At 37.8% G+C, this 13,211-nt stretch overlaps 1 protein-coding gene across 5 annotated transcripts in view; it reads right to left on the bottom strand.

Annotated features, from left to right (window-relative positions):
• Positions 1 to 918: 918 nt before the first annotated feature.
• Positions 919 to 13,211, bottom strand: part of HDAC9 (histone deacetylase 9) — a 91,486-nt gene continuing 79,193 nt past the window's right edge. For all 5 annotated transcript variants that reach the window (XM_010154071.1, XM_010154075.1, XM_010154076.1 and 2 more), the window contains 3 exons: positions 10,799 to 11,009; positions 10,170 to 10,387; positions 919 to 1,541 (listed from right to left, as the gene is read on the bottom strand). In XM_010154071.1, coding sequence (XP_010152373.1) covers positions 1,221 to 1,541; positions 10,170 to 10,387; positions 10,799 to 11,009 — 750 coding nt within the window. In that variant the 3' untranslated portion in view covers positions 919 to 1,220. The remainder of the gene's footprint in view (positions 1,542 to 10,169; positions 10,388 to 10,798; positions 11,010 to 13,211) is intronic.

Here is a 13,211-nt window from a genome sequence, read left to right as displayed (position 1 = left end):
TTCACTGGAAAGCTTCCTTAACAATTTCCCTACTCGCTTTGTTATTTTCTTTGACAATAAATCAATTCATAGAGTGCCTTTAAAAACAGAGGGAGCGCTGCCCCGTTCCCCCCGCCCAGCATTCCTCAGCACATGAATCACTTGGGCTTCCTGTTTCCATAAGGCATTTCCTGTCCCCCCTCCCAAAATCACTTTTCTGCAGGAGAACAGCGGGGACCTGACAAAGTATCGGCTTAAATAAACAGGGTCTTCCACTGCATCCAGCCTTGCTCTGCCTGGCCTTACGGCAGCAGAAAGGGACACCAGCTCGCTGGCGGTACGCACGCACTGTGCTTTTCAGCTTCGGTGAAATGCTCGCCGACAACCTGAAGTTTCCTTTTGCCGAACTGGCATTCTATACGCAGTCGTTACTTTAGGATTTGTCCATGAGACCGAGCAGTAAAGGTTAGGTGATATTATGTGATTAGTCTTTATTTAAACAAAATAAACAAGTGATTGGGTATCAGATGATAGTGATAACCGTTCTGTGCTTTTCCTGCAATATCCTAGTAACTGACTGGAACCTAATGCTGCATTTTGCTTCCCGGCAGTACTTGCATCTGCTTCATTTAAGCATGGCTCTGCAGACAGGATTATCAAATAAGACAGACTGAAAAATTAACTGAGCAGTGCAAAAAAACCCCAATGCGATCTTTTAAACAGCGCCTCGCCTCTTTACATCCACCTTGTGTTCTTCTCTAAACTGTACTTTATACACCAGCCTGGGACCACTGGTATAGCAGTCAGTACCTGTCTACTGGGGAAAAAATACCCTAACCTTAACAGTGTTCAAGACTACAGTATGATACAGTATATACAGACAGCTGAAAGCAAAAGTCAGAGGATTCAACATCAGAGAAGAAGAATGTTTCATCAATCAGGTCTGGAAACTAATTCCAGCAATTGCTGATCTCAACGAGCTTTCCCTAGAACTAAGCGATGTAATGTAATCCTGGGCTAATACAAAGTCTATTAGCTACTACACAAAGATTTATGTAGAATAATTGGCCGCTACAGGTATTTTCTCAATTGGTGGCCATAAGGATGAGCTTCACTATGTTTTCAAGTGTACATACAACACTTTTGCCTTTGTTAGCATCTTTGAACAGTAAATCAGGATTTGCTCAATCAGTGAATCAAAACACAACCGCTTATCAAAGCCTAGAAAATGCATGTGACGTTCAGATAATAACCTTAATTACAAATCCTGGAGCTATATCTTTGCCTATTACCTGTTGCATAAAAGCAGCTTGCTCCCCAGATTCCATTTGCTGGGTTTGAACATCCTCATCACTGTCGGGTGGCTCCTCTTTGACTTTCACAGCCCCCACCTGCTGTCCTATTCTGTCATCCACACCAGCACTGCTGCTCTCAGCCCTAACGCTGGCACCGCTGGCAGGAGCTCGCTCTTCCTGCATCGAGTGATCTCCGTGAAGCTCTTCTTCAGCTTCCTCCAGGTGACTGCCAGGCTGCTTGAGCTGCTCAATGGACTTAGAGAGCATCTGGAAAGAGAAAGAGGGGAACAGTTAGTGACTCTATCACTGATGCCGAATGCCAAGAAGTACTAGATTTTCACCAACAAAGAGCTTCTGCCGCAAACCCTGGTAGCTATGCATAGTTAAAATATTCGCATACAGAGTAAAAACAAATACAGTTCCTAAGCAAAAGGTCAGTTGTTATTCTGCAGTAGAAAATACCATGTACTTACAGAGTGCTATACAGTAATACGAAACTAAAAATAAGGCAGAATACTGAAAACATTACACAGCTGTTGCACTGTTACATCTAGTAATCAAAAGAAACTAGTCTCCCTTCATACTCTTCAAACATAAAAGCAGAAATTTATTGAAGTACAATGCAGTTCATTTTCCACAACACAAAATAATGACGGAATGCTAAGATGTAAGAAATTAGTAATCTGGTTCATATTTTTTTAGAAGCAAATTAGGGAATATTCACACAAGCCTCTCTATCAATTAAAGCATGAAAGCACTAGAAGTTGACAAAGGAGCTCTGGCAAAGAGCTAGCATCAGTCACCTCTCCCGTGGCACAAAGGGATTGCAAGCATGTAGTCCATGCCTGGAAGGACTAAAGTGTTTGTTGTGCATGTTGCAGGTATCCCCATTTCAAGAGGGATGATATAAAACAGATACCCAGACAATACTGAGCTTACAACATTAACTGCTGTTATAAAGCTTTCCTGAGGTGCCAGATGCTTGAGAACTGCAATCAAGTATTGTTTATGTTCTACTATTTAAGATGGAGCAAATGTATTCAAAATACTTGAAATGTAATCCAAAAACCCCTAAACTGAAAAAAATCTGTTTTGTTGAAAAAGACACAAATCAGACACATGAGTAAGCATCTACAGGGTCAAGTGAGTAATTATCATTGATTCAACTAGCCAACTTGATTTCAAGCAAATACTGATTTGTATCACCAAGGTGAAATATAATGAGAGGGGAAAAACCCTCACCTTTTATTATTACTCTTACATATTTCCCTCTGCCCATCTACCTTTTCCCCCTCAACTATCAACTCTTTCAAACTGAGTTTTAGCTAGTGCTAGATGCTGAGTTACTGGACGGCTTCACTACAGCTATTTTGTCATGAACCATGGACAATCTAGTTTCATTCTGCTTATTAATGCATATAGAAATAGCGCCACCCTAGTGAAGGGCAGGGTTGTCATGTAAACTACAATCAAGAAGCTACAGCTGGATTCAGGAACCCCCACAAAGTCAACAAGAAGAGTTGAAAGAACTGTTTGTGCAGTTCCAGTTGATGTGCTGATGCATAAGCCCCACATCAGTGGAGAAACAGATTCCACACTGGAAGTCTACAGGCTCCGGTCACAGCAAACTTAGATTTTTTTGGGTGTAATGGGAGCTTAATGGCTTACTAAAAGGAAACAAACAAAAAAAGTCCCTTTTCATTACTGTAGTAACTGGCAAATCACAACACATGTATTCTGCATGCTGCAGGTGGCATGCTCTAAGTTGGGGGATCCTTACTATTGCAACCAACGCAGAGTGTCTCCTTTTATTAAGCTGCATCTGGAAAATTCCTTAGATCAAACCCATAAATCTTATCCAGTTGTTTCTCAGGGGATGACACTCACCAAGAAGACACTAAAGCTAACTACATGCGTTCAGCTCGGGTACACTCCTCTCTGTCGCTTATTTAAACATCTGTGGGCGAGCCCTCTCTCTACTCCTCAAGCAAGAAAAGAAATGCAGGTCTGGCTGCTAGCAAGCAAATACAAGCCGAAACATCTGTGTGACAGATAATCATATACGGCTACGAGAGTCACTGATGCTGATCCATCTGCAAACCATTCCACGTGCCAGTTACTTGACATCAGGTGGGTTATTCTGGAGGGGAAGCCAAGAGAAAATGAGTGCATGTCCACAGCAAAGTTAAGACACATATTTAGCTCATTCCTCTTCTCCTTTCTTTTATGCTTTTTCACTTTTATGTCAGGCTCTTTCTTCTTCATGCTGCTGTATGGCACATATCTGCTGCTGAGCCTTCCGAGGCAACACATGATGGCCTGCGACGTACGATATATACATGGAACACCTTCAAACTGCTTCCGCGTGTAATCAGCGGAACGACACAAGCACACATGAGAGGGCTGCAGAGACTAGAGTTGCATTTGTGTGCGTTTCGATTTGCAGTGTTCCTGTTCTGGGGCCTGCTCCCACACCACGGAAGTAGCAAGCAATTTGCTCCAGACTTTGGTGACAGGAGAAGCTAAACAAATTAAATCTTCTAAACCATTGTGAAATTAAAACCTTTCCATATTTTCACAGCAATTTTTATAAAGTGCATATATATTATAATCTTTTCTGCAAAATCTTACAAGAAAACATCCTTCACACTGTGACTGAACTAAGCCTCAGGCAAGGGGCTATGAGGCACTATAGTCATGTTCTCTCGTATGACGGAGCTTGATAAAAATGGGTGGATGGCATGTGGGGTAAAACCTAAAAACCACTCCTGCTGCCCAGTCTGCTAAGCCACAGCTGACTCATTTCTCCATATCATCACCATGCTTTCCTATTTGTGAAAGTGGTTTCAAAAGGCAGCTTGGCCTCATCATATTCCAGTAATTACACTACCAGCATTACCAATTCTCTTCTGAGTCTCAGGAGGAACTGTTCAGATCTCCTAAGTCAGAAACATCTTATTTTATAATATATCTTCTGATATTGCTGTGGAAAATTACCTATCTATCTGGAGACGTTCAAAGTATCAGTTTAGAGTCAATATTTCTATCTTATCTCTCTAACTAAAGCTGGATTACACAGCAGAAAATTAGCCCTGAATGAAATATTGCTCAAGTTCTCCTTTTACTGTGCAGCTGAATACTTCTGTTTACACCTAATGTTTAAATCTTTCACCTTAAAATCCCCATTTACCATTTTTTTTCTGAATTTACCTGTAGGTACATGCAGGACTTTCTCCTCATTTTAATGCACAATTTTGTTTTTGAGAAAATGATTGCTTAATCTGAGCTTTAATAAGACTATATTTTAAAATAATAATAACACCACTGTTTATTTCACTAATAAATTATAATTGTACACATTGGTCTTCTTTAACCAGAACACATTACTGTTATTGCTATTCCAACTAAAGGAATCACTCAAAAAATGGTTTCATGTTAATGTAACCTGTATTACTTTTCCTTTTATTTTCAGGAAATTAAACTGTAAGGGATATCCATCAGCCAAAGTAAATAGTTGCAGCAGGAAAGGAAGCATTTACAGATACCTACTCCATTATACAACTTCAAGAGTCAAACCAAAAAAGACATCAAACACAATCTAACCTGCTTGCATGTATAGAAAAATGGAATTATAAATAATCTGGACATTGCAACTCACCATTTTATAGGTCCTTCAGTTGCAGCCCTGCCTTTTTTTCTCCTTTGTAACGATGAGCTCTTGTAAAAATACAGTATTTTATATATAAAAGGTCTTTGCAAAGAGACAACGAACAAAATCCTGCAACAGCACCACATACACTTCTTTCCTTATTTAATTGTTCATTTTAAATACATGGCTGTTATTTCTAAGAACTCATTTCTATGCTTATGGAACACACTTTCTCCTTCTCTCCTATGGCTTTCCGACTACTTTAACCAGCTACATGTATGCTGTTAGCTGTACTGAAAAGACTTGGTACCTGCTTACTGTTGTCCTGTCACTGAAGTACAATGTTTCTAAGGGATGTATTTATCTTTCAAAATCATTCTTCTGCATTGTGACTTAACCTTAGTTCTTAGTAAAGGAGAAAGTGCTCTGGGCATTTTCAGTTCCGAACACAGTCAACTGTTGCTATAGTTTTGTCCAAAAAATAATCCCCCCACTGTAAGCAATATTTGAAGGAAGTGTGCTACCTCTCGAACCTTCAGAAGATGCTAGTCAGATGTGGAAATGTGACTAGCTTTGTGACTTTCCAGATCTGGAAAGCTACAATCTCAGATGCAACATGTTTAATGAAACTAGGTTAATCTACTCTATCTGAATCTGATCCAAAAAGTCTTCCCTATTTCATTAAATGTCGTTCAGAGAAGTGAATTAATCTGGGGTTAACTGTATCCTTTCAATATTCCTACTGAAACAATTAATCTTCCTATAATAAATAGGAAGATTTTTAAATCTTCCCATTAAGAACAGGAATCAATAAATCATCAGAAATTTGATGATTACATCAATAAATCAACAGAAACATCCGTATTATTGTTAATTTTTATATTAACAGATATTGGCTGATTATGATCACCATTGAAAGCACTAATGAATTTTTATTTCCTATGTATTTTTTGTCATGTATTTTTAACCTAACAGTCCTGCCCAGTCACTGATTCCCTATACAAAGATGCTTTAAAGCATCAACTCTGTGGAATGAAAACTGAAACTCTCATGCTTTAGTCCACACTACAAACTGCCCCATTATTTTAATCTTTGCTACTCTGATATAGGGGAGGATTTTACCAATGACAACAAACTGTCAAAATGCTAAGAATACATTGTTTTAAGAACATATTTAGGTCAAATATGCTGGTCAAATGAAATCTTGGTCTCAGTGCTAGTTTAGCTTCTGCAGAGGCAGGACCTTATGTATCGTACGTGCCCTTTAAAGGCAGAGGGCTTTTGCACGTACCCTTCACATCACGGTCTCTGAGACTTTTTTGTTGAACACAGCCTTCTGCTCGGGGCTTTGCGCTTACATCAGTTGTATCAAAATGACCCTTTTATCTGCAAGTAGCAGGGTCAAAGCTTTCTAGATACAGACACACACAAATAACACCAAGATTTTAAGGTTTTTATTGCAATCGTGGTCTTTTGGTACCTGACCGCGATAATTTCATCAGGGGGTTTCAGACTTTGGATTCCCTATATTGAACAGAACGAAGTTTTGCAATGGTGATCAAAGGACATTATGAGGAAATAAGCTGTCATTTGGACAGAAGTATATTAAAGCTGACAACAGTAAAGCTGATCTTCCCTAAGACAAGCAGAGTTCAGGTTACTGCACATTCATTATTATTTTTTCCCCAGAAAGCTGGGACGCGGGTTTCTACCTACTTTTGGATGGGACGTCAACATTTTCAGAATGTTTTTGAAGAAGGTCAGCGTACTAGATCCCGCAGGTATACATGTCAGACTTCAGTGGAGACGTATACCATTTCCCACATCAAAAGCCTGGCATCTGACAGCTGACCAGAAATAATCCACTGGGGATCTTCTCTTTGTTATTAAGGACAGAGACACCTCTTGGCAACGATTTGTTTCTCTTCAGAATGGAAATGATCCAGGGGAATTCTTTACCTCTGACCTATGTCAGATTTTGCTTGTTATCACCCTCGCAGCACCACTGGTTTGCTGATGAAGTATATTCTTTTCTCAAAGAAAAGAAATGGCTGTTTAATACAAAACAAATACAAGATCAATGGAGTGGGAAGAAACTTCCTCTCTTCCTCTTTTTGTTGTTACAGTAAGATTCACCTATATGTTTGCTGAAAAGATCCGACCAAAACATTTTTCAGGGAGTGCTGACACATGCCATATCATCTTAGTTCAGGGCAAACATTCAAATATTGGGTTCAGTTAAAATATATTAAAGCCTTAAGTACTTGAAGTCCTAAACATAAGGAAAAAAAGAGAAATGGAAAAGAAAAAGAAGTTATTAACCTGTTCTAAGCTCTTGATCAATTTGCATTTCATAGTCTTGTCAGCTTTAAATGGTTCTGGTCTTTCTCACCAAAATTTTTAAGAGAATATTTAAGTATTCCTTATCAAAAAAACCCTACATTTTTCATGACTGAAAAGGAGAGAATTACATCTCTGTATAGATTTCATTATACAGCCTATAAACAGAACATTAAGGGGCAGAACAATGGAAAATAACCAGTGCATGTATTCACTTGATACATGCCCAAATTTATCCCAAGAAATTAGAAGATACTGGGCTGCTTTGTTACATGGTCTAGAATATCTATTGTTTTAACATTCAAATAACTCTGTTTTGCAGAACTTAAGTTTGATTCTAAAGCTATAAAAACCACATAATGAACAAATAACTTCATCTGCAAATAGAGGCGAGTTTTAAGAATGACCAAAGTATATTCCACCATGCTAGCAGAGTTCAAAAACCTAATATAGGCAAAGGTGTTCAATCTGAATCTTTAAATTAAAGGGTTAAAGTATAGCTTTAAATTCAGTACTTAAAAGCCACTCCCCGATTTGATCTTTCTTACTCTCTCGTCTCTGGGCTATCCTTAAATTCCATTTTTCATAAATCAGGTTTAAGTACGTAAGAAAGCCCCTAGTTTTCTCTATAACTGCAGAGGATGGTTAGAGCACAGACATGTCTCAGTACTATTCATCAGAATGGTTCTTCTGAGAACAGTGCTGCAGAAGAACATAGATGCTACAAACTGTAAAGTCCAATAAACTGCCTGTATCCTCAGACCCCTCTGCTGTGGCTGCAGCACAATCCTGTTCCTCCTTAGGTGTTTGCTGCTCTGTTGAATTACCATGCTCCTGATGCAGGCTAGCTGCTCTGGGAGCTGGGATAAAGACGACTGCTACTGGGGCAAAGGAAGTAGGTTATGGAGGTTCAAGGCAGCGAAAGGCCCTAGGATAAACTTACATTTTTACTATCTGCACATGTGTATAGCCTATACTATAGAGAATAAAAGCTAGGTTAACCAGGTTTTAAAACAGTGTATTCTATTGTCTCGTTATCACAAATAACGGATAAACTTACATTTTTACTATCTGCACATGTGTATAGCCTATACTATAGAGAATAAAAGCTAATATAAATACAAATAACCAGGTGACAATGAAAGCATATTTCAAGTATAAGAGGGAAATATTCTTCTTAGCATACATTTTCATTGAAGTTTAACTCAGAAAAAGAAACGTTACTGAAACAAGCATTATCTCAAACCAACTGCAGTCTCTTGACTTCCTTACCCAGCCTAGCTCTTGTGAGGTGCAATGCATTCATAGTCCTACGTGACTAGAAATATGTTTATGCAACTCAGGTTTAATTTTCACATTCAGGACAAATGTACCTATATGCCACAGCACATATCCCCAGTACTATGGTAGAACTTATGTCAATAAGCATATGATCTAACAAAAACATGTCAGGGGGGTTCTTTGCTTTGTGAGGAATGCATGAACTGATCAGTTTGTAGTGAATACCCACAAACATCACAAAGACTCAGTACTTTACCGACAAAAATTATTTTCTCTTCAGACAATTGAGGGCAGGTGAAATATTTTGAAAACCTGAGGCTACGAGATATACATATGCCATCTTGATTAAACATATGGAATGCATACTCAAAGAAAAACCAACTGGAGTCCTAGTTGAGTAATGAAAACACCCAAGCTGAGAGGGGTTAACATGCAAGGATCAGCTCTGAACTTTGAAGTTTTCTGGTCTTCATTTTTCCTAATTAAGACAAGATTTAATAACCAAACCACTGTACAAACTATGTACTTAAACTCTAGGTTTGTTTCTAATTTTGTTGGGAATTCTTAGTAGATTCCAAAGAATCAGTATACCCTGGGAAGTTCACCCAGTAAGGTGGATTAATTTTTTTTTTTTTTCTGTTAGGTACATGGGCTAAATGTCCGGTTTTCATCTTTTCTTCTTTGCCACTGCATCTTACATATACTTACATATATACTATATACTATACATAACACTCATACAAAAGAAGACAACTAAAGGTGCAAGATTAATATCTTTCAATTACTAGAGGAGCTCCAGCAAACAACTTTTCGAAAGCTATGTAGTAAGTGCAGGAAAAAGTTATTCAGATAGAAGTATTTAAATACGTGCATAGCTTCATTTTAGAGGAGGGAACAGCATCACATTTGTTGTAGAAGCATTAGTTTCTGATAAATCTACTTAGATTTTGCTGTTCTTTGTTTATAAATGGATGATCCCTTTTCTTCTCCCCGCACCTTCCCACAATAAGATGTTACTCTATAGGGAATAAGAGGCACAATTCAACTCTCTATCTGATGTTAGCAGTAGCACATTTTTCTCTTTCTCCCTATATGGTAATTCTGCATTGGCATATAGATAACAAACTTTCATGTTACTAACTGACTTACAGAGAACAAATTGGTTCAATAAAACCTGATTAAAAATTTCTCCAGATGTTTAATACATTTCTTACACAAACTAGCTGACTTAGTTCAAATGAGATATATTTACTGCACATAATAGTCCACAATGAGGAATCTTAAAATACAGTTTAAAGGAATGGAATGATTGCTGAAGCTCAAAAGTGCTCATTAAAACATTAAATAAAAATCTAGTAAACTTTCAGGCATCATTTACCATTCAACAGGAAATCACCTGTAATTTAAACTTGTAAGATTCTTTGAACCCTGTTTTGTTGAACTGTATTTTTACTGATGTCAAGAACCACAAATTACCTTGCTAGCATCTTTCAGAAAGCTGAAAATGAAGATCTATACAAATATATACACTAACTGTGCATAAACAAGATAATTCATCCAAGAACCCATCTGCCATCCATAACCACATGGCACAATAAACTTCTTTATTAGCTTTGGGAACTCACCTTATTCATATGGATCTGCTGCTGGTACTGTTTCTGCTTCTCCAAAAATTGTTGATGCTGTTGCTGGATGACCAGCTGTGCCAAAGTACTCTGAGGAAGAGGAGCTGACTGAGTTCGATTCAGTGGCCTGTGACGAGGCAGTTTGTGGGCTGCTCTTATGCCAGGTGAGACTCTCTCCTTCGCTGCTAAAGGAGACTGTGGATGAAGAGGAACCGCTCCTGCAAAACAGGGACATTTTACTCCCGTGTGAAGAATAGCAAAATAATAGTTCTAATAGGAGAGAAAGCTTTCAGCAAGAAGAGGGGTGTATATTGCAGAACTCTGCATCAGCACTGATGCAGTGGGATGTGTACCACGTGCCTCGCCATGCTGGGAAGTTCAGCAGCTGCAAAAGAATGTGATGAAGTAATCATTTTCTCTTTTCTGTAATCACTGAATTCTTTCAGGCTAACAGACTGGAGCAGAATCACTAAAGGGGAAACAAAGATGCTGTCATTTTTCCTCCCACCCTTCCATTTCTCTAAACGGATAGGATGCATAGTATCTGTATTACCACATTTAGTTTAATGTGAATACAATGTCATTAAATACATCTTAAATTATTATTGTGGTGAAGCCTTGATCATTACCAGTCACAAGAAGTTTTTGCTGTCTCATTTGTTCTTTCAGCAACAGATGCTGCAAGAGAGCTTGGTGGCTGCTGTTGGGCTTTCCCTCCAAAGCAACATGAGGATGCGTTGAGGATGGAGGAATGTTCCCTCCATACTGTCCAGCCAAGGCCACTCCTTGTCTGAGCGACTGGGTCTCCCCCTTCTGCTTTTCTTTGAATGACGATGAAGCCTGTCAAAGAACAATGTCATTGGTAACTGCTTTTCATAGACCTGGCCATTTATATCTCCACTTGATTAGATGATCTTATGTCACACTTTATGAACACGTACAGAAGAAAAGGTTAACATCCCTATCTTAGACTTTTACTGTGAGATTAAAAGGGAGGAAGAACATGCCAGTTAAATGTAAAACTGTGAGAAACTGAGTAAAGAAACCACTTGAAAAAATAAGTAATAAAAGCCAAAGCATAAGGAACTACTAGTTAGAATATATTAATGAAAAGACAGGACCTGTCCTTAAAATTCCTATAGACCTTCCCACAACCTCCTGCATAGGAAAACAGGGATCAGAGGAAATAGTTTCCATTGAGTTTGGAATAGGCAAGGCTTGGTTTTTTACATAACTTTCAATCAGACAGCAAGCCAATCAGCAAAACAAAATAATTACCTGTAGTAGTGGGAAGCTATTACATTTCCTGGAGCACTCCCTGACTCCCTGAAGGACAGCACAAATATAAGTTTTACCCTTTGCAAAGTAAATTTGTGTAGTTAAACTCTCATCTACAGAATCATCAAGAGCTATTGCATGTGTGTGTCATTTTAAAGTGCCCTTAGAAATTGCACAGTTATTGATTTAAAGCTTTTGGAAGTTTTGGCCCTTCGGCATTGCAAATTACACTTCATATTGCTTTGTCGTCTAGTTTAAAAATCATTTTTCTTGAAAGAGCAGAATAACAATTTTCACCGCAAGAATAATAACCTAACAGAAATAAGCATGATAAGGCTTGCAACTAACCACTTACGGTGTATGTCATGCTAAAAACTATCTCTGATAATATAAATTCCATAAATTCTAATGAGACAACCCAAGGTTTCCACTAATATTTTTGGGTGTATGCTTACTTCACACTCTGCTATCACCTTTTCCTGAAAAACAACCCCCAAAGTAAACTTTACATTCAATTTGCAACTGCTTATTCTGGTAACAGTAATGAACATTACTTGCATAAATCAACAACTTGTATTTTTTGAATGCCAGAAGTAGTATTTGGTGCTAGCTGACCACATCAAAAGCTCACGTTTTGAGTGAGAAAATTAAATATATTTTCATTTCAATTTTAATGTTATAAAATTACTTTGAAGTTAGTTATATTTTTTGTGAAATAGCTGAGAAACTTTTGATGAGATCGTCTGGAAAAGTAAGTACTACTTTTCATGATCTGTTCATTTTTCCATCCCTTAAAACCAATAATTTGCTTATAAATATCTCATGAAAGGCTACTAGAGAACTGATTTAGAGCTTACACAGTTTTCTTTGCAATGTTCTGTATCTGATGTTAAAATGTTGGGCTGCAGCAATATACTATTGATGAGAAGAGTAAATGTACTCAAAAAAACATAAAATAACATGAAACTTTAACTTGAAACTACATTTAGTACTGGAATTAAGTAGCACTTATTAGAAATCATAGTGGGTTGTGTAGATTTGTTTTCTTTTTTACACCATGGAAAGTTGCACTTGCACCCTTAGAATTTTTATAGAAGTTACAATTAATGTTCTAAGAAATTCAAATTTTTATTTTAAAAATTTCATTTGTTGTTGTATAATTCCACCATATAACTTATATTGCTACTTTTACATTTTTTGCCAGAATTCAAAAAATGGTAAGTTTTGATCAGTGGCAAAATTTTCAGGTATTTTACTGGGTCACAGATTTCACCTCTCAGTTACTGTAACTTGGTCTAGATCTAAAGATCCTAATCCATCAGCATGGATCTCCATGCATAACATGTCTGTGTTTTCATACATTTCACATTATTAATTTAACATTTAGCTCTAAATATAGGTCATTGCTGCAGACTGAACAAAGGGCATATGATTATAATTTGTCATTCAAATACTCAGTGTTCACATATCACTGATTTGATTTGTCTGATTTGCACACCCCTCAAACCTAGCTGCAGAACACCAGATTTTTTCCCTGCTATGTTCCAACCCAACTTAGGTTGCTACTGGAATCTCATAAAAAGTTGCAGGTGCTGTATTTTTCCAGGTAGGGGTGATCATATAATTTGAACTTTCATACTAAATGATCTCCTCATATACTTCTCACCATGCCTGAAATCTGTTACCTGATTTGCAGACATAAATGCAATGCATGGGGCCCATACGTAGCTAAGCTCCACACTGGCACTTGTTTATTTGCTCTTA

This window comes from Eurypyga helias, unplaced genomic scaffold (assembly GCF_000690775.1).
Source record: "Eurypyga helias isolate BGI_N326 unplaced genomic scaffold, ASM69077v1 scaffold23276, whole genome shotgun sequence".
Taxonomy (NCBI): Eukaryota; Metazoa; Chordata; class Aves; order Eurypygiformes; family Eurypygidae; genus Eurypyga; species Eurypyga helias.
This window is presented reverse-complemented; position numbering and strand designations above follow the sequence as displayed.